We start from the raw sequence: 25,057 nt of genomic DNA on the forward strand, positions 1-25,057 counted from the left end.
TGTGACATGGTGCATTATCCTGCTGGAAGTAGCCATCAGAGGATGGGTACATGGTGGCCATAAAGGGATGGACATGGTCAGAAACAATGCTCAGGTAGGCCGTGGCATTTAAACAATGCCCAAATGGCACTAAGGGGCCTAAAGTGTGCCAAGAAAACATCCCCCACACCATTACACCACCACCAGCAGCCTGCACAGTGGTAACAAGGCATGACGAATCCATGTTCTCATTCTGTTTACGCCAAATTCTGACTCTACCATCTGAATGTCTCAACAGAAATCAAGACTCAGACCAGGCAACATTTTTCCAGTCTTCAACTGTCCAATATAGCCTATTTTTCCTATTTGTAGTAGAGATGAGTGGTATCTGGTGGGGTCTTCTGCTGTTGTAGCCCATCCGCCTCAAGGTTGTGTGTGTTGTGGCTTCACAAATGCTTTGCTGCATACCTCGGTTGTAACGAGTGGTTATTTCAGTCAAAGTTGCTCTTCTATCAGCTTGAATCAGTCGGCCCATTCTCCTCTGACCTCTAGCATCAACAAGGCATTTTCGCCCACAGGACTGCCGCATACTGGATGTTCTTCCCTTTTCACACCATTCTTTGTAAACCCTATAAATGGTTGTGCGTGAAAATCCCAGTAACTGAGCAGATAGTGAAATACTCAGACCGGCCCGTCTGGAACCAACAACCATGCCACGCTCAAAATTGCTTAAATCACCTTTCTTTCCCATTCTGACATTCACTTTGAAGTTCAGGAGATTGTCTTGACCAGGACCACACACCTAAACATTTGATTGTGAACACATGTTTAACATGTGATCAATTAAAAAATCAATTAAAAGATTGCTGGATCTCACATAGGGTGACAGCAAGTCATAATACACACAATGCCTCATTTGAATGTGTATTTCCATTTGTTTAACGTTGTAATTAAAACAAAAACTTCAATTAACACCGGCATCCGCTTCCATTAGCAGTGCTGCTACGTTTTCAAATTATAAGTCATCATCATTGTCAAGTAACAAATTCAACTTACACTGCAGCCTGCTCATTTAAATGAAGTCAATGTCATTCTTTTATCTGCAATATCTTTTCTTTCGATGCAAATTAGGCTCATTAGAGAATGTGCCTGATTCACAAACATCAGCACTATTTTCCCGTAAATGCGGCTTTTTGGAGGTATGTTTGAGTACATTTTCTTGTAATCATGGCAGCAGTAATTGTAAGCCAGGTGAAGGTTGGTTTTTTTTTTCAGTCTTTCAAACATTCTGTGTAAAAACTCCTGGAATGAAAAACTTTAACATTCAGTCATTTGTCTGGGTGCATTTCTCTGCATAGGGCACAATTGTCCAGTGCAAACTGCGATCAAGCCTAATTTTGTGGGTGTGTTTGTGGCATCACATCATTTGCATAATTCCTTCAGTAAATCGGATGGCGACACAATGCGGCACATACAAATAAACAATGCTATCAGTGGGCACAGTATTTCACAGTTTCACATTCTTAATTCCCCTGTGATTCATCGCTCTTTTCCATGTAATCTCAATGAATGGAGGTTTTTAGGCTTCAAAAAGAACACAAAAGCACCATTAAAGTATAATAAAAAAAGCCTTTGCGACTTGTGTGCTGTAGTCCATCTTTTCTGAAGCCATACGATAGCTTTGTGTGAGAAACATACTGAAATTTAAGCCATTCACTACATCTGCTTAGTAAAGAATAGTCTCTTGCATAGACTTTTGAAAGTCTAATCCAGTTTGCAGCTTTTTCTAGCCAAGAACCGCCTACTTAGAAAGGAAGACGGAATGACAGATGGACTTAGTGATCAGAAATGTTGTCCGCAAGTACTTATTATTTAACATGCATCACTTAGAAAATAGTTATATACCATTCTGTAGATATCTAGATTATTGACTACTTTAGGGTTTAAATAAAATATCAGGCATAAATATTGATTGCCCCCAATACCTTCTGAATATTACCTCAACTCTCTATCCAAATGGCCTAAAAATGTGGATGCATTTACGCCCAGAAATAAGCTAATCAGACTTAGTTTTGTGCACAGTATTCATCAGAAAATCATTGAGTGGACTGTGGGTGTGCCGTCTGAGGCTGAGACTAAATAAAGAATAACCAAAATAACCATCTGTTCATCGCATCCATTCTACTACAGAATTAACATTTTACTGCCAACCTAGACATTCTTCTGATGCAAAGAACTCTAAGGCACTTCAGGCCTTTTAAGGCAACATTTTATCCTTCATTGATAATTTTATCCCAGAATGTATTGCGATTAGGTCATTGAAAAAAAAAATCATTAACTCATTAGAACACTAACTCACATACAGAAACAATTAACAAATTTATACCTTGGTGGCCAGCACCAATTAACACACAAAGGGGGATACACAGACATATAATGGCCATTACACACAATAAAATAAACGAATATGAAAACACCCAATATACATAAACAAACACCTCAAATAATACTATCCAATGACTTAACTTAATAAATATACTTCTTATAAACAAACAAAAGAAAAGCAAGCAAAATAGTCCTTGGAGTTCCCCCGGAGAAGAAACCGTAATGGTTGTGGCCGATCATCGGCCGGAACCCTATAAATACGTCCAATGTTTCCACTTGAGCCCCTTTTGATGGTGCAGGTGCACCAGCTCACGGGAATCAGACGTATCAAACAAACAAACAAAAAGAACGGTAAGAATAAACTTAAACTAAACGTTAAAGAGTGTGCGCACTTAACTCCAAACGAAAGTTGAAATAAAGTTTATTAAACCAAAATAATGTTGTTGTGTATTCTTTACTGTAAACAAATTCCATTAAATAAAAACTCAAACTGACCTGACCCAGGCTCACCAACATCCGCCACAGTCACGTAGACAGGTCTTTTAGTTGCAGCGTTCAGGAACCGTTAACCATGAACTAAATATTGTTATTACTGGTAGAGTTACCGGTACCGGACATTACGACGTGAGTTACGACGTCACTCTGTAGGCCAAAACGCAGAAGTGAGTTTTAGCACTCTCCCGGTTCCCTCGCTCTAAAGCCTATGGGTTTTTTTTTGAATGGGTTTTTGCTAAATCGCCTGAAATAAGGTCTGTGGTGAACAAAGCCGCTAAAAAATTTCACATTTTGATCTGACATAAAACAGTTATAACCTGCTTGTGTTTTTTTAAACTTTGTGTCTGATTGTGTTTTTTAAAATCTTTATATAGGCTTCAAAATGAATAAATTCACCTGCATTTGGCAGGTGTTCGGGTGTTAACTTCAGGCCCTCACTACCACTGTATAAAAAATACCTAAACAGGTAAAAAACTATATACACAATTAATTATATATTCCTCTACCCCCTGATAAATCTAATGCAATATAAATGACTATGACATAGTATTCAACATAAATATTCCACATTTATGGCCAAACCATGGTAAATTATTACATTCATAGGCTATTACATGGTAAATGTTTGTAATGGTGGTGATAAGGTCTTCTAACTTTGTTCATGTTTCTTCTATTTACCTCATCAGTAGTGTTGAGAATGTTAAGGCGGTTTCATCCGATTTAAACTCATTGAGTGATTTGTGGTTTGTAAGAGAGAGTGTCCGATTGTAAAGCTTCTCACTGGATGTTGCAACGCTGTTTAATAATAGTGACCGGGAGTAAACGCAACTCCTTTAAGCTTTGCGTTTCGTTATCCACTGGGCCGTGCTGCCTAGTTCAAATTAAACTAGTGAAACAACTGAAACCAGCGCTATTCTGTTCTCTATTTGTTGTTACAAACCGAGAAAACGCTTCAGGTGAACGAATCCGAATCGTTTCAGACCGTTATGCACGCGCGTTTGGCCGATTCATGGAAAGGAAATAATCAAACCAACGAGTGATTAATATCGCTGGTTCAGTCGACAGAAATACGGGGCACACATAAGCTGAAATATTCGGACTGTAAACGTTTCTGTCAGGTCAGTCGGAGCGCTCATGGTACACACACAGTGCGTATAGGCGTCCAGCTGCAGGCGCCACTGCGGCAACGCGCGTATCTAACCAAATTTAGCCGCACCACCAGAAAATAGGTGGAGGGAGGTTGGGGTGCCCTCGGGCCGTATGGAGATGATTGGCGAGCTGCTCTGCTAGAGTATATATATATATAGCACACTGAATAATAGTGCTCGACTTGGCGACCCATGCAAAATCTCCCGCGATCCCCTTGTGGGTCGGGACCCCGCCTTTGGGAATGACTGGGTTAAAGGACAATCATACATTAAGCTAAAATAAAATAATTGTATTTTGGTTTAAAGTGGGCTCTCTACTTTCTTTTTATATATTGCATTTTCAGATATTCAGACAACAAAATATTCTGGGACCCATGAAACTTTTGTGAAAATGACCAAAATCACTATGTACGTACTTGTATTAACTTTAAAAAAATTTAATTTTAGCATTTACTCTCCATTTCGAGTGCCATAGCAATGCACCAAAACAAGTTTATTAAACTCACAATAATGAAACAATGCAGGTTACTTAGTACTTTTGACAACACATAAGCATGTGTAATTCTTTAAAGTGTGACAAAAGATATTATTATTAGATTAGATTATTAAAACGTAATGGTTTAAAATGATTTTAATGGATTTTTTTTTTTTTTTGTATTTGACAATATTACATAGTGGACTTTGTAATAAAAAAGTGTACTTAAGAAACAGTCATGATCCTAAAAGGGCCTAGGGACTTCATATGTTGAGCGTTCAGTCGAGTCAGTCTTAAAGCTAATATAATGTAAATGGCAGTTAGAATAGGCAGCAAACAGCACTCTAGATTGTGTTTTCTATGCATGGTAGCACTATAAAGAAACTCTTGTTGAAATTTCAGAGAGCAGTTGTTGTAGAATAACTCAGTTACCAGAAATGTCAGAAGGAAAGCAGGGAACTGTCACGCCCCTGTGTTAATATGTGTGTGGTGTCATGAGGCTTCAGGCTTGAGTCTTTTATGAGACACACTGTCAGTAAGCTGTCTGTTACACCTCACACTCATGCCTTATGGCATTGATTGAGGAATTACAGGTCTGCATCTTCTCTCTCTTTCTCTTTGCTGCCGGTGGCCTGTGTCTCTGATCCATGTAGGCGTGTATCACAGCATGGGTTTGCATGTGTCCTGTTGCGTTTCACTCGTGCGACTCGATGGGAGTCAGTGTATGTTTGTGTCTCGCTGTTTCCTAGAGTGTCTTTGTGCTTCATGGCTTTCCAAGCAAGTTTTTTTCTTTTTGTTTTTTTGGCACTGCGTGAGATGCACCATGTGGAAGCATATCCCCCAACCGTCTTAGTCATAATGTACTTTCAATTTTATGATGACTCAGTCAGAAGGTTTCTAAAAATAAGCCTACATGCTATACTGTACGTTTGTGATAGCATTTACTTTAATTTGATACTCTCATCATATATTTCAGACAGAAAACAAATGGCAACGGGAGCTCAAAGAAATGACTAGTGGGTCTGAAATTTGTGAAAATCAGATGTTAGACCTTAATAAGTTTAAGCATCCTTTACTATTGAATATGCTAAAACAGTTCTTAGGTTTTGATGCTTGGAAAATAATCTGCATAATCAGCAATAATTTTTGTAGGATGTAATATGATGGCCTTTTATGTTTTGGTGCTTGTTTTGGGACATGACGTCCATATTCATGATTTTGTTTTGTTTTTTATCACATGATGTCCATAGTTGCATTAGCTCTGTGACAAGAATTCAATTAAACACATATTCAAACTTAGTTACAAAATATGATAACCATTCAGTTATTTTAGTATACCATATATTTTATTCATATTTTGAATTTATTTTTAAAATATTTTAAACATTTTAATTTATTTGATTTTTAAATTTTAGTAATTTTAGTACTTAAACTTATTTTATTTTAGCATTATTTCAATTAACAAACATAACAATAACACTGTTTGGCACCATTGATGTCAAACACCTTTTTGTGACTTTATAATCCTTTATTTATTTATTTTATTTTTTACATTTTATGGCTGCTCTGGTGACTATTTTATTTTATTCGATGTAACGAACACTCTGAAAAATATCTCCTTTTGTGGAAGAAAAGAACGTATTTTTTATGACATGAGAGTGAGTCCATGATGACAGACTTTTAGAGTGAAATATCCCTTAAGAAACCTGATGAGACTGGCAAACCATGCTGGGGACCAGCAACATTCACTGTTGTTGTATCATGCGTGTCTTTTCAGCAGGCCTGTACAGTATGGCATGTCTCTGTTTAGTTATTTCTCTTATTTAGGCATTTTTTTACCAGTGCATTTGTTTTTGTGTGCTTATAGTGAAGTTCATCAGTCTTATTTGCGTATGTGCTATAGATCCAGGTCCAAGAAGGAGAGTCCAGGGTAGAAGGATACAGCAGCAAAGCTTCTATATCACCCCATAATTATTGACTGTGTTATGTGCTGTGGCTTATTGGTTTCACGTTCTGCCAGCTTGAATTACATCCCTCAACGTCTGGTCACGTACTCCACCAGCCGAGCTTCCAAACTCAGACATCTCCTGTGATTTTGGTGGAATTAGAATAGACATCTTTGAACTTCCTTTTGAATCCTGCAGATTTAGGCGTATTAACGGAGGAGGAAGTTGGCTTGCTTAGATGTGTCATGGAAGAATAAAGCTTTTACCTCACTTCGGACACCTTCCGTTTGGTTTTTACTAAATGAAAATGACTATGCATAGCAGAATTCCCTAGGAGAATGTGTGTCCTTTGTTAAGAGATGTGCACACACTTGCTTTCTAATGGTCCGTGATCCTCCCACCCAGATTTACATCAGTCAGGTTGTCAGGCGTTAATCGCCCTTATCAGTTAGCAGGCAAGTCGATGTCGAGGAGGTCAGTGACAGTTATTCATCATTCAGTGTGCATTTCACAGGAAGTGACATTAGAGAGTGCGGTAGCAACACACTGGGGAGCAATTGTCATAAGGTACAGTAATATCAATTTCCAAAGGGGTTGTCCCCAAGAGGGGAACTTGATGGCCCCCTATTTGTTTTATTAGAAACATTTGGGCTCTAGAAAGTATAATTGGTGCTTCAGGCAGTAATCTTAATAGCAGTATAAAGGCAGTAATCATAATTACTATTGGTCATGGGTGAAAAAAATGGTTCCCCTCGCCCACAGCTTTGATTTCATTGGTCATGCCAATCACAGCAGTGGCACTGACTGCCTATAATGCTATAACAAATACTAACCCTATCCTTAATGTCATTGTAGTGTGGGTTGCACATCCTGATAGATAGCATTATTGTTTGTCATGATCAGATGCCTCCATGATATTTCTGAACTCTAACCTGAATCCATGAAGTCTGACCTTTTCTTTGAAAGGAGACCGTGTGATTGAGTTGAAAAATCAAATCAGCTGTGGGCCTAAATGTTCCCTTTACTCGCAAGTGACCCGAATGGGAGTGAGGTTTAGGTTGTGAGTGTAACAGAAGCCATCCACCTCCATTTCAGTTGACGCTGGTTCGAGTTTTCAGCTATTTTCACCCAGCTAAACACCTGCTTGGCCAGGCTGGGATATGCAAACAACAACAAACCAGCTTTTTTCAGCATGTTATGTAGGGATCAAAATATCACAGAGACCTAAAGGATCAGGTGCACTCTCTCATGGTTGAGGTGCACTGAAATCACTCGCTGTATGCAGACTGTGTTTGTGGACGGTCACCATGATTTTGCCAAGTAAGATCCTGAAGCAACATTCCTGTCTGAAAATTTAGTCCTAACCCTTAAACCTAACCCTACCCCTAAGTTATCCCTAAAATCAAAAGGAAATGATTGGTGAATACGAATGGTGTAGAAGCACTTAACCCTGGTTGTAAGCCTACACTTGACATCCCTCATTTTTGATTGGTTGATTGGAAAGTTGTTCCAGGATCAACAAAGATGTTGTACATGTTGTACTTGGTAAAAATCACCTTTGTTCTCAGTTTGGGGAGATCAGTTGACTGTGCTGATGATGAAATTTATGTCACGCGGACTGTTGGCTAGCCAAAGTGGAACACGAACAATGGAAATACAGTTAACTCTGGGTTTAAGGTGGGTTCATTGAACTTGGACCATGGCAATGCTTGGACCCTTGAAAATGCAACATGGCATCATGACTTTTGCGTAAACATACGCTACTTTCAAGTCAAGTGGTGTGTTATCTATACGCTTTTTGAGCTATCCGCGTGTATGTCTACGCCGTTAAATGTCCGAGTGATTCCGCGTGTATGTACACGTCGTTACATGTCCGAGCGAAGTGAAGCAAAATGTAGATCTACATCTGGGGAGCGATATTTTTTTCCTAGGATGGTAGGGGAAGACTCATAAATGGGATTAACCCCAGTGACGGGTAGGTTTAGGTAGGTCATATATTTATATATACAGTAATGCAACGTTAAGTCAACAGTGTTCATATACACACTGAAATGCGATTACCCAGATAGCAAACTGACATTGAACGTGAAAACATGACATCGAAACAACGTTGATCTGACATTGTTTTTCTCATCGAATTAACGTTGAACCAACGTCAGACGCGTCATTCTTTCAAAACTAACGGAAAATCAACTTGAAATGAACGTTGTTTCAACGTTATGAAAGCAAACCAATTTTCGATTTTCATTTAGCTTTGAAGAATGCCGCGTCTGACGTTGGTTCAACGTTAATTCGATGAGCAAAACAATGCCAGATCAACGTTGTTTCGATGTCATGAGAGACGTCGTTTCCACGTTGATTCAATGTCAGTTTGCTGTCTGGGTATGTGCGTTGGAAATACGAATTGGCATGTCAAACATACGCCAATTCATGAGAAAATGTTCAACAAAGTGTTCAAGAAACCATCTAGAATCCCTTAGTAACACCGTAGCAATTTGCTAAAAACACTGAAACCCCATTAATCCAATCATAACTGACCAATTAGAATTCCCATTGCAGAATGCAAAATTTTTACCTTTAGGAGGGCAAGGTAAAAACCATCGAGTTCACTTCATCACCTCTGCAGTCAGATGGGTGAGAGAGTTCGTTTACAGAGGCGTGGTAGAGACAGCATGTCACCGGGGGTTACAACATCAAGAAAGTCTGACAGCAGTCAAAGCGCAAACAGAAGGAGGGTATATGAATGGTTGCCTGGCAACAGAATTAGGCAGTTTTCAGCTTTGGTTTCCAGTCAAAAAGAGACGTGCTTTGCTTTCACTGTCCATACAGAGATTGTCACCTGTCATTTATCAAGTGAATGTGCATAAATGTCTGCGTGTCAGGGCTGTATCCAACATAAAGACTTCAGGGGACGTTTTCACCTCAGTTTTCGGAGTAGTTTTCGATTCTTAAAATGGTACTTTTGAATGAACCCAATCTTGAATATTGAGGTGTTTCATTCAGGGTGGCGTAAATCAAAAATATGCAAAGATTATGGCGATTTCAGCGCTGTTTATTGCAATCAGACTGCGTATAATGAGTGTATGGTGTGAGAAACCGTTTGAATGAAATGTTGTTTTCGTGAGACAAGCCAGTTAGAAAGATGGAGGGGAGAAAGATTGAGCGTAATTGCTCTGTAGAGAGATAAAAGAAGGCTGAATGGGGAGGAAAGAGAAAGACAGCAATGGTTTTGGAAAGATACAATAAAGAAAACAATTGTGGCCTGGAAAAAAGCAAGCCAGAGAGAGAGAGAACATGTTGGAGAGAGAAGGAAAGAGAGCTTGCTACCAAGAGGTCAGTTTTACGCCTCAGGTGGAGCCCTGTCTTCATGCCACTGTCAGATTGTGTGTGTATATTCACCCTGCACTGCAGCAAGTGCATTTCATTAGCTTAATTTTCACATAACAAAGCAGCAGTCACAATCTCCTCTCTACTATACCTAGCATCAGAGCCTTACTCTTACTCTGACAATAGCAGAAACTAGCAAGCTGTCTACCTAGACAACATTTTAAGCAGTGGTGGATCAAGTGTACAAATCAAGTGCTTGAGTAAGGTCAGATACCCTAATGAAATAATACTTCAGTAAAGTACATGCACCATTAAAAACACAATGTTACGAGTGAGTGAGCTGCCTGTGACAAGATGGCCGCCAGGTGTGGACGTCGGCCTCCATTGGCCAGCAGCGCAGACGAGACATTTAGCCTTTATTATGGATATCTATGGTTCCCTCATCCCTGGTCTCAATAGCCCCTTTTCCACCAAAGCATTTTGAGAGCCGGTTCGGAGCCAGTGCCTGCTCGGCTTTTCTCGGCAGGGAAAACTGGTTTCAAAGCGGCACCAACTCTTTGCTGGACTAGAACCGTTCTTTTACCACGGCATGCTTACGTCGGGGGCTGGGGCGGGTTTAGATGTGTTCTAAACATCTTTTCTGACCATAATAAAGGATCGCAAAAGCCAAGAGAAACATTTGCAGAAACACGATGGAGTCCGCCTTTGTAATTGTTATGCTTGAAGTTAACGCAAGCGTTTCTATTTTTGTAATTTTTTTATTGAAGACATTACAAGCAAAGAAGAAAAGTCAAAATATAGAACAAATAAATGGAACGAAAAAAAAGACACAATTACAGGGGTGTACAAAAAATTACATATCAAACGAAAAGATTAAAAGACTTACATATTTCAATGGTTTTTAAAGCTTTCTTGGTATACGAGTTAGAGATAATCCGAAAGTAATGTTGTATTTGCAAGCGTTTCTAGCTAAGACGTATGGCGACGTACACAGTGACGTAACGACGTCGTTCCCTGGGCACTCTAGCAGTGGAAAAACAAATAGGTTCTGAAGCGGTTCGCAAGTTGACTCCGAACCAACTTTGAACCAGCACCAGTTCCGAACCAGTTCTTTTTTTGGTGGAAAAGGGGTCTGACGTTAGTCAGGCTAGCTTTATCCAGGAACAAACAATGCTATGGCTATCAGTGTCAATCACTGCTATGAGAAAATGACCCCTCAAAAAAGTCCGTAAGAACCTTTCTCTTCCCGACTGCGATGGAGGTACAGTATAGAGGTACAGTTGGGTATAGTATAATTAAGTGTGTATGTAAAGTGTGTTATTTGGGACACAACTCTTGTGTGCTTCAAGTGAGGAGCTCTAATATATGTGCTTGTGTTGCACAGTGTTTATTTAGCAGTCTAAATCAGTCTCTTATGTGGCTACATTTCTAATAGATGATTCCTTCAGGCACATTCACACAGGACACATCCTAGCATAAAAAAATAGCTTGATGGAGCGTGACAGAATTGAACAGAAGGCATGTTTATAGCAGCATTAACTCCTATACACCTTTGCTAATGGGTAGCCTGCTTGACATTAAATACTTTTGGAAATTTGTTGTCATGGCATTTTGCTAATTATTATATGTGCTGCTTTAATGAGCTCATATAATTTGGAAGACTGCAGGAGTATAAAATAAAACTATGGGGGGGGGGGGGGAGTGTTGTGCAGAAGAAATGTTCATATACATTTGTTTAAATTGTAACCTAAATTATCTCTGTTAATTGACTTTATGCACAGCCGCACTACTTCTTGAACTTAAGCCAGCTCCTTGTTTCCTGTCTGCCATTATTGGACAAATTGATTAAATCAGGTGTGCCTGACCTCAGTAGTCATGGCAACAATAATAAGACACACCTGAATTAATCAAGTTTGGCCAATAATGCTGCTGTGCATTAAGCCAATGGGCTCTATGCACGGTGGTATTTCCGGTGAAGGATTAGGGATGCTCGATAACTTCCGCCGATCGTAGAGTCCAATGCAATACCGAGAATTTATATTGAATTTTATACTCCATGGTTATACTAAAGAAACGTTAGTCACAAACACAGATAAAACAGACACCCCTCGTTGTGTTTATGCTTCTTTTAAAAATTATATTAAATAAACATAACTATACATAAAATTACATCTAAACGTATGTACGTTTCGTTTCAAAGACGGGAGGACAGTAAATTTTCAGTAAAAATCTCGTTTTCCTCGGTTCTCCTCCGCTTTAATCCAAGAAGCCTTCATTGGTCCATTGTTTTAAAACTGACATTGATTTACTGCACTCCATGTTATAAGCTATTTTTAACATGGCATAGAATCGTAAGCACAACACACTTGAGACGTTCTGTAACGGACAAAGATGTTTGTCAAGTCCATATTTGCAATAGACCTACAATTAGTGCAGACAGAACGTCTTGTGTGCACATCCCCTTAGAAGACAGCTTCCAATGTAGACAGCAAGGCAGCATGCTAGCTTCTCCCTTTCATTCTCGTTTCTTCCTGTCAAGGCTGTACGGCAGTTCCATACGTTCATTGCATTCATGAAAATCTTTCCTCTGCAGCTAAAGTTAATCCTAACCTGCCTTTCATGCAAAGACCGCCTTTACAACACACTGCTCTCCCATGGCGGAAAACCTCGTCTGCTTTTATAGTGTGGGATGAAATGTGTTATGGCTCATATACTCGTTCATACTCCTTTGAGAACAGTTAGAAGCCGTGAATAATCTCTAGAAATTGCTTCCATTGTGATCACAGCGCAAGGAATTGTAAAGCATTCTGGTGGAGTTGAGACTTCCTGCTTTGCTACCTGTATTTTAAATTAGCATATCATTTGGGTGAAATTAATTTATGTAGATTAGTCCTGGTTGATTGTTGGCTGCCTAATCAGATTGTGTGTGAGTGAACGTGAGCGTGTGTGTGCATTGGCCCCAGTTGCGTGTACGAAGCTGGTGGTTTACGTGCTCCATGTCCCAGATTTGTCTCTCTGTGGCTTTTCAGCTCTTTGAAGCATGTTTTTCTTTTGCTTCCCTGCAATTCCACACTCATTATTGGGACTTATGAACATGCCCTGCTATTACACTGTACATCTTCCTTTCAACGTTCCCATTTACTTCGTTGTCAACAAGGTTCAAAATAAACACTCGCCAAGCTCCAAATGGCAAGAAATTGGTAAAAAAAAGAAAAGAAATTGGCTTTAGTGAGCTACTCGCCAGTTGGTCACTAATGTTATTAGGAGCTGCAACATAATGCATGGTTTAAAAAGCCTACATGAAATCGTTAAAAACAACGAGACCTTCCTAGGTTTTCTATGAAAGCAGGCATGGTGATATTTATGTGAAGGATGTTTTTGCTGGGAAAATCAAAAGGACGTGATGTTTACGGGTGCTCCCGAGACGAAAGCATGCAGCGCATATTTACATAATCCTATTCATGTAAACGTCGCTCTCATCAGCATGGTTGGCATCGCGGTATTCGTTAAAAGTATATCGCAGCAAAGGTATTTCCATTTTTTTTTTTATTTCTAAGGCTAAGCAAATGACGAAAAATTAACTTTGTCGTGAGTATATCATGGCTTTGAATGACGTTCGGTCTCTTGTAGATCATGTCACTGATTGGCCACTGGTGTCGCTAATAACAATAGCTGCGTTTCCATTACCCTTCAATTTGTGCAAATTAAAATCGCAAAAACTCTCGTTTAACGCAAAAAAGTTTTTACGCTCGCATGAGGAGGTTTTTCAGGCAATTCGAAAAAGGATTTTTTCGCAAAACTGCAATGGAAACGGGTTAACTGACTTAGAAGACGGAGTGTGTTTTGGGTCCGTGTTCGCAAATAATAATAATAATTATCATCATTAGCCAATTATAACATTTATTAGGCTACATACAGTACGTATGTAGAAAACGCTTTTATCCAAAAAAGTAGCAAAGCAATTCGTCACATTGCATTCATAGTACAGGTTGGACAATAATAATAATAATAGGGCTAAGATTATCACAAATAAACACACAATTTTGACAAATATCCAAGTGTGAGCCTGCAGATAGGCCATACAGTGACTAAATTCTACATATAGTCCCTTTAAGTTAAATTGTAAGATTCATGCAGTTGGATGCTTCTCGATGTTAGTGATTTAAAGACGGTCAATTGTTTTGTTCCTGAATAAATCAATGTTTTTTGTCATTAAGTTAAAGATTAATTGACTCATTCATAAATACAGCCACTTTTTCATTCCTTAATGAGTTAGTGTTCTTAAAAAAATCAATAGAGTCAGCCATTAAATATCTTACTCATAAAGACAGCCATTTGTTTTGTTCCTGCATAAATCAATGTAGTCAATAATTCAATCACTCACTCATAAAGACAGTCACTTCATTTGGACTTTGAATGAATTGTCTGAGCAAATAAATGAATGTCTAATTCTTAAAAACAGCACCTTGTTTCATTCCTGAATGAATCAGTTGAGTCATTCATTCAATAACTTGTGCAAAAAGATGGTCTGTTTAATTTCTCCATGAATAAGTGTTGTTGAATTAATTGGTTGAGGCAATGTCACCATCTCCTGCCATAAAAAGTCACTTCACTAATGTACAGTGCTGTCATCATTGTGATTATGTTTTCAGACACTGTTATCATTTTAGTAATGCTGCTCAGTCAAATTCAAGACTTAAGTGTCTACTGCATATGAATCTCAATAGCTATGCTAACACTAACAAAATGGGACCCTTGATGTCAAAAACAACACCAATAAATACACAATAGCCATTGACTGAAACAACAGCTATCATTCATCATGTCCACCCCCATCTACACCAAAAGTCGTGCTTGTTGGCACATCTGAGTCAGAAAGCAGCTAGGCGGAAAGGGAATATTGATGGGGGATGGCTGGGCAGTGCTTGCACCTTGATGCAGATATTAAGCAGATCTGTAGGCTGATAAGGGAAGGCACCCTGCCGTGAGTGACTCATTTGGTTAGTCGTGGTAGACTAACTGTGAATCTAAGAGGAGATCAGCTGTTCAGATCCGTCTGTCTTCGATACCCTTCTGCTTCTCTCCTCATCACATGCCTCCTTTTCTCTACCTTCACCTCTTCCCTAGTCTACTGTACTTCCTCCTTTCCTCTAGTCCTTCAAGGGCCTCTCTCACAATCACTCTCCATCACTCTCTAAGGGTTTTCACAATCACCCGTTCTTCTTCGGATAATACATCGACTCTCTCTCTCTTGTTCTGCAGGTGGAAAAATGGCCCTCACGTTTGTTCTTTCGTTTCTCCTCGGGTCTTTCTCCCTCACCATAGCCTCACGTAATACGACCACAGGTAATGGAGATTTTTTTTTATCTTACATAGCCTATGGATTTGTGTAACTTTCTATTTCCTGTTTTCAGATGTAATTCGTGTTTAAACTTTATTTTTTAAGGATGGAGACTGTAATTCAGTACAAATGATATACTATTTTTGCCGATATGGTTGTCTTGGACTTACACTGACACCTTGTGGCGTGGATGTATCACATAAAGTAAAAGTTTTTCTTTCATTCACAAACTGCAAAGTTCAAAACATAATTTCACTGTTGATTCACAATAGATTCAGCACTCGGTATGACTTCTCATTTCATACATTTCAGAGCAGTGTTTCGTTTTTATTGAATGGAACTGGTTATGTTAGTTCTAGTATTTATTAATATGTAAAATTTCAATTAGATTTTACTTATTGTGTTTTCAGTTCACTTTCATTTAATTTAGTTTTGTCAATTTTTATTAGTTTTTTCCCTATTTTTGCTTCAAATTAGTATTTTTTTTTTTACTTCAGTTTTAATTTTTTACTTCAACTTATTTGATTTCAGTTAATTGCCAAGACAACACAAATTTAGTTAAAAAATGAATAACTGTTTTAAAACATTAATTTAAATAATTAAATATTTACATTTTAATTTTTGTCAGCTTTGTTTCAATTACAAATAAATTAGTATTATTATTTATTGTATTTTTATGTATTTTTTTTATAAGAAAAAGGTCTTGGCCCCCAACTTTATTTGTGTGTGTAGTCCAGGTATTGTTGTGAGGACAAAGATAGGAAAACATTTTTTTTTTAATTCATTTTGGTTCCCATGAGAAAACAGTTTATAAATCATACTAAATTATGTTTTTTTTTCTAAGGTAAAATGTAAAGTTTGTACTGCACAATTACACAACATGTGTATGTGTGAGGGAGAGAGCATTTCAAGGGATTTGTGTGTCAGTTTTTGTGTGCATCTATTTGTTTAAATGTTTCTGTTTGCAATGGAGTGTCTTTATATTCCGGGTGTGTAAAATGGTTTTATTCACTGGTCACATCACTCAGTATCTAGAATTGAATTTTTTCTCACGTCTTCTTCGTCCAGCTCTAATTGCTTCCTTCCTATCTCAGATATTACAAGCTTAGCTAGTCTGCTTTGCCCAAGCTGAACGACTAATGAAACACAATATCAACCTTATTAGATATCTGACAGCTATAATAAGTACATAAATCCTCACGTATATAATCCCCCCCCCCTTCAAAATTGTCCTGTTATACGGCCTGTTGAGCAGAAACAAGAGCCTGTGGAATATCCCTTGCCACACTATATCGCCTGTCAGATGAGCGTTGACTGCCATTTATAACAGCCATTAATGATAAAGCCATTGCCAGTTTTTTATGAAATATGCAAGTAAGAAAAACAACATGTTGGCAAACATAAAAACATTGAAGCCAACAGTTTAACCTTTTTTGATGTTAAACATTTTTAACCAGATTAATATTAGTGATGGAGACTTGTTAACATCTAGTAATTTTTTAACAAACCACGTAGCCTACCTTGTTACCTTAAGGAATAGTTCACTTAAAAATGAAAAATCTGTCATCATGTAGTCACCCTAAAGGTTTTTTTTTTAAACCTGTATGACTTTTTTCAAGAACACAAAGGAAGATAATTTCAAGAATGACAGTTGACTTTCATAGTAGGAAAATAGAGTGTGTGAATATATATATACATACACACACACATTTTATAATATATTATAACATACTATACATTTTTTAATATGAAACCTGACACTGCCCACTAGGGGAGGAGCCTGCTAAAATAATGTACTGTACCATTTCCATGGTAACGCAATGTCCATTTTCAAAATGATTTTCACAGGATGAATTTTGAGTTTGTAAGCTTTAAAATGATTGCTACCTAATTTATCATGATCACTAAAAATATGGTATACGAAATAAAGGCAATAAATAAATAGAGCGCCAAGCTTCCTTCTAGTGGGTCGGTGAAAGTATAGGGTTTAAACCACACTGCTTAAAAAGTTAAAGCTAACAAAGTGGCGTTATTGACGACTAGTCGGCCATCCTGACCCGTTTCATAAACAGAATGAGATTGAGCTTTCAGTAGAAGAGTGAAAGCTGTATTCATCTGCAGTGTGTACATGGTCTTCTTGAATACAGTGTGCAGTCACACAAAATGCCAGAATATATGCTGTTTAGAGTACTTGGCGTTTTTAACTACTCTACAGTCTATTCAGAGCTGCAAATAGCGGTGCCAATGTGAAGCATTTGATTTCTGATAATGCTGCTCATATTTTTGTCCCTAAAAATACCCTTACACATAAAATGACTAATACACACAGGCACGTGTGAACACACTTGTGCACACAGTCATGCTGGTCTGTCTTGCCCCTGGGCACTGGGTTTGGTGATGACTGTAATTAGCTGCTGACACTGTATAGGTGAACCAGGCTGTAATAACAGGCTACAGCTACAGCGCTCTTTCATTCTGACAGCAAATCCCTGGCAGAGCCTTGAGCCCAGGGGACACGGAGACATTTACGCAGAGACATGAATGACTCAAATATAATGGAAAATTTTGTGTTGAGGAGTACTAGAACTATTTATGTCTATATTTGTAGTCTGTAATTACAATAGGTTCTGCTAGTGTGCTAGTGAAACCATTTACATTTGTGTGGGAGTTTCAAGTGGAAGATATTATATATATATATATATATATATATATATATATATATATCCTATTAAATGTGAATGTGGCAAGAATGGCGAATTCAAACAAACGACTCAGGCCGTCACAGGAGCTTCCATGATGGCTGTCGCCATTGCTAGCTCTAAGCTACCTTAGATGTTCAGAAAGGAGAGACTGCCATCTAATGGACAAAATGAGCACTGAAGATTGTGATGAGTGTAAATGTAATAAGTAGGATTTCACGGACATTCTTCAGAAAACATGATTATTTTTGATTATCTACATATTTTTTCCAACAGGTTGTGCTATCATTCGTCCGCCTAGAGATGGAGGGATCAGATACAGGGGCCTGACCCAGGAACAGGTGAGAAGTATTTCATTTATTTTTCATTTATTATATTAAATATCTGTATCTGTGTGAGTTTGGAGGATAGATGGACAAGTTTGTGCTAGTGTTGAAAATGTTGGGGTTGGTAATATTAATTTAACATTTTTAAAAAAGAAGACTTTTATGCTGCTGACCATGGGGCATTTTTATTATCCAAAATACATAGAAGCATATTATATTAATACAGTATAGTAATACAGTACAAAAAATTGCATTTTAAAATATATTAAAATAGAAAACATTTTTTAATTTTTTTTTTTCAAAATATTTCACAAATACATTTTTTTTTCTATTTTAATATATTTTAAAATGCAATTTTTTCCCCTGTGAGGCAAAGCTGAATTTTCATCATCGTTACTCCAATCTAAAGTGTCATGTTATCCTTCAAAAATAATTCTAATATGCTGATTTGCTGCTCAAGAAACATTTCTTAAGTTCAAAACATTTGTGGTGCTTAATAGTTTTGTGGGAACCATATAAATACACCCCCCCCCACACACACACACACACACATGTACAGTATATATATATATATATGAAGAGTTCAGATGCAAAAGCCTCTAAGTGCCATTTGAATTTTTCTTTTCGAATGATCATTTTTATCAAGCTTGTATATTTAAGTTCAGTAATTTCACTTAAATTGCAATGAAGATTACCTATTAATTGTCATTTAAGTGAAATAACTGAACTTGAATATACAAGCTTGATAAAAATGATCATTCTAAAAGAAAATTTCAAATGGCACTTAGAGGCTTTTGCATCTGAACTCTTCATATATATATATACTGTATATATATATATTAGGATTATTTGACGAATAGAAAAAGGACAGCATTTATTTGCAATACAAATCTTTTGAATTAATGTCTATACTGTCACTTTTGGTGAATTTAATTTAATAAAAGTCAAAATTCATGTTACTGACCCCACACTTTTTAACAGTGATTATGTGATTCTCTTTCTGGATGCAGATTCGTAGTGTTCAGGTGTTGCCGGTGGATTATGAAATCGAGTACATCTGCAGAGGGAGCAGAGTGATTGTGGGACCGAAGGTTAGGAAGTGTCTCCCCGACGGCACTTGGACTGACCTGAACCAGCGCAGCAAATGCTGTATGTTCAACTCCTTCTTTTGTTTTCTGTAAAGGTCTAAAATGTTTCTTGATAAAAAATATTTTAAATATCTTTATCTTTAAACGCACACACACACACACACTATAACTATTACAAAGCCTACAGACTGTCCTGAGCTGTTTTAAAATCAGAAAGATGTGTTTGACATGGTCACTTCCCGGCAGAAATATGAATTATAAGTTATAACAGAATTTTGTGTCATACTGTATAATTGGTCTCCCTGTATGATTTGTTTGGTTTTTGCCATCATTTATCTTTTCACTGCTTTTGACAGATGAATTATAACAGTGTTATGCCTTATAAAGGTTAGGTAAGGCAATGAAAGGTAAAAATTGTATTAATCCCATAAGGGAAATTTGAGACTGCTCACAAGAAACATAGATCTTAAAGGGATACTCCACTTTTTTTTTGGAAATGGGCTCATTTTATCACTCCTCCAGAGTTAAACTGTTGGGTTTTTCCGTTTTCGAATGTATTCAGCCGATTTTTTTGATATTTAGAAGAACATCAGGAACCAGACAGTTTCTGGTATCATTGACTTCCATAGTATATTTTTTTCCTACTATGGAAGTCAATGAGACCAGAAACTGTCTGGTTACTGATATTCTGTGGAGTGGAGTATCCCTTTAAATGAATATAAACCACCTATAATCAACAAGTTTTTATTCAGTTAGTGTCTGGTATTGATCGTGTAAACGTATGCTTATTTGTTTATCCTATATACGCTGTTACAAAGCTTTTAGCTTTATGGAGTGCTTGAATTTGTTTTATCAAAGAAGCTTTTGTTTGTTTGAACCTGTTTGGACCTTTTTCACCATCCTCCTCTAGTTCCATCCTTATCCATCCCTTGGGAGCTGATCGTGACACAAGTCAATATAATAGTTCAAAAAAAGCATACACTTGTATAACTGACCCTTCGCTGTTCTGTTTGCACCTCAGTGCTGCCGTGTCCGCGGGTGTGGACGTCTCTGGAGAACGGCCGTGTGACGGTGCACCCTCCAGGCCCAGCTGTGGAGGACACTATACTTCACTACAGCTGTCTGGAGGGTTTCATCCTGGTGGGCAGAAACAGCACACATTGCACTAAGCTGGGCAAGTGGGACTCACCCAAACCTGTCTGCCACTGTGAGTATTTATCAACTTTCAATTACAGAATCAGTTTTATAATCCTTCCTTATAATTCTGCTATTCTCTTTTTCCTGTGTTTTGCTCATGCAGATGACAGACATTATACAGGTAAGAATGATTTTGTATTCTTTCCATTGTACAGCATGATAAGCCCAATATTGTAATTATTAAGGAGACATGGACGCTGGTTTATTCATAAATAGTTTTTGCACTGCTCTGATTTTTCACATAAATTAAATTGGCTACTTGGGTGGATACGTATCTAGTGTCATCTCTGTTTATGTAATCTTTACCGTATTTTTTTAATCATGTCAAACTGATTTTTGGCGAATCAAGTAATAGATACATCAGATCTTAAAAGTGTATTTAAAAAAAAAAAAAAAAAACTACTCACAGATTGATTTGATTATTAATGAAATAAAACGCCACTTAAATGTACTCAAAGAAAGTACACTTCCATGACAATTTGCATGTTTTTAAAGGGATAGTTCACCCCAAAATGAAAATTATCCCATCAATCCATCCAGGTACTCACCCTCAATCATCTTTCAGACAAACATAAACAGAGTTATATTTAGTTTTAAAAAAAAGAATGACAAATTTAAATTGTCATTCTTTCTATAACATTATGGTTGGCTCACAAATGTACAAATGAAGACTCTATCTTAAAGATTTTTTTGAGTAAAAACCTACACATAGCCCCTTTAAGTTGTTAAATTAAAACATACTAAATTGTGTTTCATCATTGTGAAACTAATTACAAATATATTTAAATGCATGATTTACAAGTTTCAACAGAAATTACAGTACATTAAAATATATTTTGGTTAACTATAAATTCTTGTCAGTACATTTCGGCACTACACTTTAACCATATTTCAAAGAAAATATAAATTATGAAAATATATATAAAGATATACTCAAGTCGTAATTAAGTGGGTCAAAAAACACACAAAATGCAGCTGATTGCATTTAATATAAATTTGAACTATAATACTTTTTTATTTAATTGCAGTTAAAATGCAAATAAGCCCAAAAAGTGCACTCATTTTAAGAATATGTGAACATTTTTAAACAAGGTATTTTATTCTTTATTTTATAAAGAGTAAAGAGCCTGAAACTTCCTCTGGTTTTGAATCTTAAGTGAGCATCGTGTATTTTGCAATAGAAAATATGTTTTTGTTGTTGTTGTTTTTTCAAGAAATATACTGGCAGTGGCATTGACAGTCGGAACTGAGTTCCTTGAAGTTCCCCAATCAAATAAAAGAGTAAATTGAACTTCTCCTGTCAAAAGGGGGCAGTATTTCATTCAGCACTTAGTGAGTCATTTACTAACCTGTAGGGGGCAGCATTAGACAAGTTAATATTGGTGATGCAATACCAGAATCATGTCAGAAGATGGCAGTATTGAGTGCACAGTGAGCCGTACATCCTTTTAAGACTGCTATTCAGTCCTTACCAATAAGATCCCCTTTACGCCTTTATGGTATCTATATAAAAAATATTTAAAAACCACAAAGGAAGTGGGACTGTACCATCCAGTGGTGCATAATCCAACATACCACAACCTCAGTTTATACTGCGTAGGGATTCCCCAATGGACTGCATGACCTTGACTTCCACAGGGCCAGATTGAGGCTTGAGGTGAATGAATTGCAGATACTCGTCCTCCATGTTTTGGCTTGTGCACGTGTGCATGACACTGTGTGCAGATCAGCCCGTGGTGTTTGCTAAATTGATTAATGGAGGTGTCACTGTCCCAATATGGCAGTGATGTCTGCACACTGAGAGAGAGGGTGATGGAGGGCCGGCCAGCAGGAAATGAGAGAGGAGAGGAGGATGAAAATGAAGGAGGGGAAATGAGATGGAGAGAGGGGGGTGAGGAAAAAAAAGATGGAGAGGGGGCACAAAAGTATAGGGGGCTGTGGGAAAAGAGAGATAGACAGAGTAGGATGGTCGAGAAAAAGCAATTTGGGAGGAGGGATGGGAAGAGCAGATGATTTATGCGCTACAGCTACTTAGTAAATGGTGTTTTCTCACAGTTTTACCTGACTGGAAATACACTCCCAGGTTATTACATGCATTCTGACGCCACCTTCTTCTGCTAATCCATGATTATCAGCACGGATCTATACAGACCTTCAATCTTTACAGATCACATTTGTACTGTCTAATCTATTGTGTCATTACAGTTGTGAACTTAAAGGTATAGTTTACCCTAAAATTAACATTTAAGACATAGATTACTCACCCCTTTCTTTTATGCACCACAAAAGGAGAATGTTTAAACAAGTATCCCAGAATGATCCCATTTGACACATGTCATATATTGATAGAAGGTTTACAAATCTTGACCTTGGCCGTTGGTTTTCGGTGCACAGCTACGCAATGTGCAGTGTCATGTGACTCTGTTAACGCCGCAGTTGACTCCGTTTCCCACAAAAAACAACAAAAAAACACACAAATCGTGAGATATCAAGATTAACAAAAGCGCAGCACGAAATACAATGCCTAGAAGTCCCAAAAATGTATCTGCGTACGTGACAGTCAGAATGACATTGACAGATATGAACGCGATTACAATTTTTTTTTATGACGAACACAATGGATGTATTGAACTTTATTCTACCCGTGACTCATGAGTTGTTTTGATACTTTTGCATCTTTTTTAAAAAGCACGATGATGTTTGCTATTCACTGCCATTATGTGGATGAGTGTGAGAGGGACATTTAAAGCTACACTGTGTGATTTTTACCCCCATCTAGTGGTGAAAAGGTATATGACCATCCAGTGAATATTAGTTTCTGTTCCTCTCAATTCCGATTTCATTTTAACTCCTACGGTGGCCAATGTAGTCTAAGATTAACATGGCTTCCAGTTCGACCTCGTCCATGAGTGTTAACTCAAACGTAAACGCGAAAGGCGAAGCTTTGATTAACGGGTATGTCCCTCTTTGGCTAATGTACTTTCAAGATGGAGGGGCAACATGGCGACCGCTTACCCGTATGTATTTTCAATGGCATATTATACACTCACGAGAATACTTTATTACTTGAACGAAGTAAATATACATTAATGAGCACATATATTTTTGAAAGAACTAAGTGTTTTTAGCTAAGAATAAACTTACACAGTGTAGCTTTAAAAGAAAGAAAAAATTTCCTTTTGTGGTCTATAAGAAAGAAGGGCATGTGGCATTAGAACAACAGCATGGTGAGTAAATCATAACTTAATTCTCATTTTAGGATGAATAATCCCATTTAAAGCTGCTTTGGACACAGGCGGAAATCATTCAGTGGCAAATAATGAGCATTTCCATCATCCAACAGGTCAAATGACACAAAATGTTAATGATGCTGACTGCAATTGCTGAGTAGATATATAAACACTGTAGATATGACACCATAGAAACAACTAAATGTATAAATAAATGCCTAGCAATCATTCAGCCCTATGTAACTTCCCATCTTTTTCTAGCTTGAAATCACATGGACTTTCAATCCACTAGCCCCATTAACTAAGTAGGGGTAATAATAATACTTCCCTTAACAAGCATGGCTAATTAGCTGCTTATAGATCTAAACAATGACAAGGTACTGCATTAGACTAAATCTCTGGCATTGAAAACACCATTTTAAAAGGAATACAGAATATCATCTCTGTCTGTGGATATCATTAGGCTTTAGTGGCTGAGACAGGGTGATGTGGTGTATTGATTGATGAAATAGGTGGCTAAGAATGAGTTTAATGAAGGCGTTGTGTTTGTTATGGCTTTTAGTCATTAGACAAGCACCCCCGGAGAGAGGACTTTAAGAGATGCTGCTGTTCAGTATTGGTGTGTGTTGAGAATGAAGCTCTGTGATTGGTCCACTCTCAACATGCAGCATGCCGCATTAGAGATTTTAATTAAGAGAGGATGCACAGTGTGATCTCGCTCGCTCTCTCTCTTCTTCACCTATCGATGGAGCTCACAGCATGTAAAAGGTCATCAAATGAAAGAGTTTCAGTGTCCGTGTGAATGAAAGCGCCACGCTCGTTCGAGTCCGTTTTAATTTATGTTTCTGTGCACCTTTTGAAAGTCTGTTTTGTCATCTCTCTGTGTGTGATAATTTCATGGGTAGCCAAGAAAAGGTCTCCCTCTGGATCGATTTCCCCTATGGCATTTACATGACATTCCTCAGTGCCCACTCAAACCTGGAACCCGTTTCTGCATCCGCAGACCTAATCTCATTCTCAAAAGAGAAGTCCATCGAGTGAGAGAGTCAGACTGCAGAGAATTAACAAGGGGTTAGCTGGAGCTCTCCTCATTTTCTGAGTCTCGTTTTATTTAAAAGTGTTGATAAATTATTCAGGAACAATCGCAGACTGTTACAATCTGGAATTGCAGAAATGGTTTACACCTCCAGCACAGTGTGTCAGAACTGTCCTATTTGCAGTTTTTTTTCCCCAGTCCTGCACCTGCAACCACAGATATCACCAAAATAAAACAACCACAGCGACTGACTTGTCACATATGTGAAGACACCTGCCATATTGACTGCCAAAATGACACATCTGTAACACCTAGCAGGTGACGTTCAACAAGACGCAGCATTCGTCACAGCTGCTTCCCTCTGGACAGCACAAACTAGACTGGA

At 37.8% G+C, this 25,057-nt stretch overlaps 1 protein-coding gene across 6 annotated transcripts in view; it reads left to right on the forward strand.

Moving 5' to 3' along the window:
- gabbr1b (gamma-aminobutyric acid type B receptor subunit 1b) overlaps positions 1-25,057 on the forward strand; it is a 109,912-nt gene that overhangs the window by 16,696 nt on the left and 68,159 nt on the right. For all 6 annotated transcript variants that reach the window (XR_016147475.1, XR_016147476.1, XM_089123380.1 and 3 more), the window contains exons 2-6: positions 15,018-15,101; positions 18,072-18,136; positions 19,132-19,270; positions 20,231-20,416; positions 20,510-20,527. Coding sequence is in view for 4 of the 6 variants with exons in the window: in XM_089123380.1 (XP_088979506.1) it covers positions 15,026-15,101; positions 18,072-18,136; positions 19,132-19,270; positions 20,231-20,416; positions 20,510-20,527 (484 nt within the window). In the remaining 2 variants the exon portion in view is untranslated. The remainder of the gene's footprint in view (positions 1-15,017; positions 15,102-18,071; positions 18,137-19,131; positions 19,271-20,230; positions 20,417-20,509; positions 20,528-25,057) is intronic.

This window comes from Pimephales promelas, chromosome 18 (assembly GCF_988280905.1).
Source record: "Pimephales promelas chromosome 18, fPimPro1.hap1.1, whole genome shotgun sequence".
NCBI classification, from domain to species: Eukaryota; Metazoa; Chordata; class Actinopteri; order Cypriniformes; family Leuciscidae; genus Pimephales; species Pimephales promelas.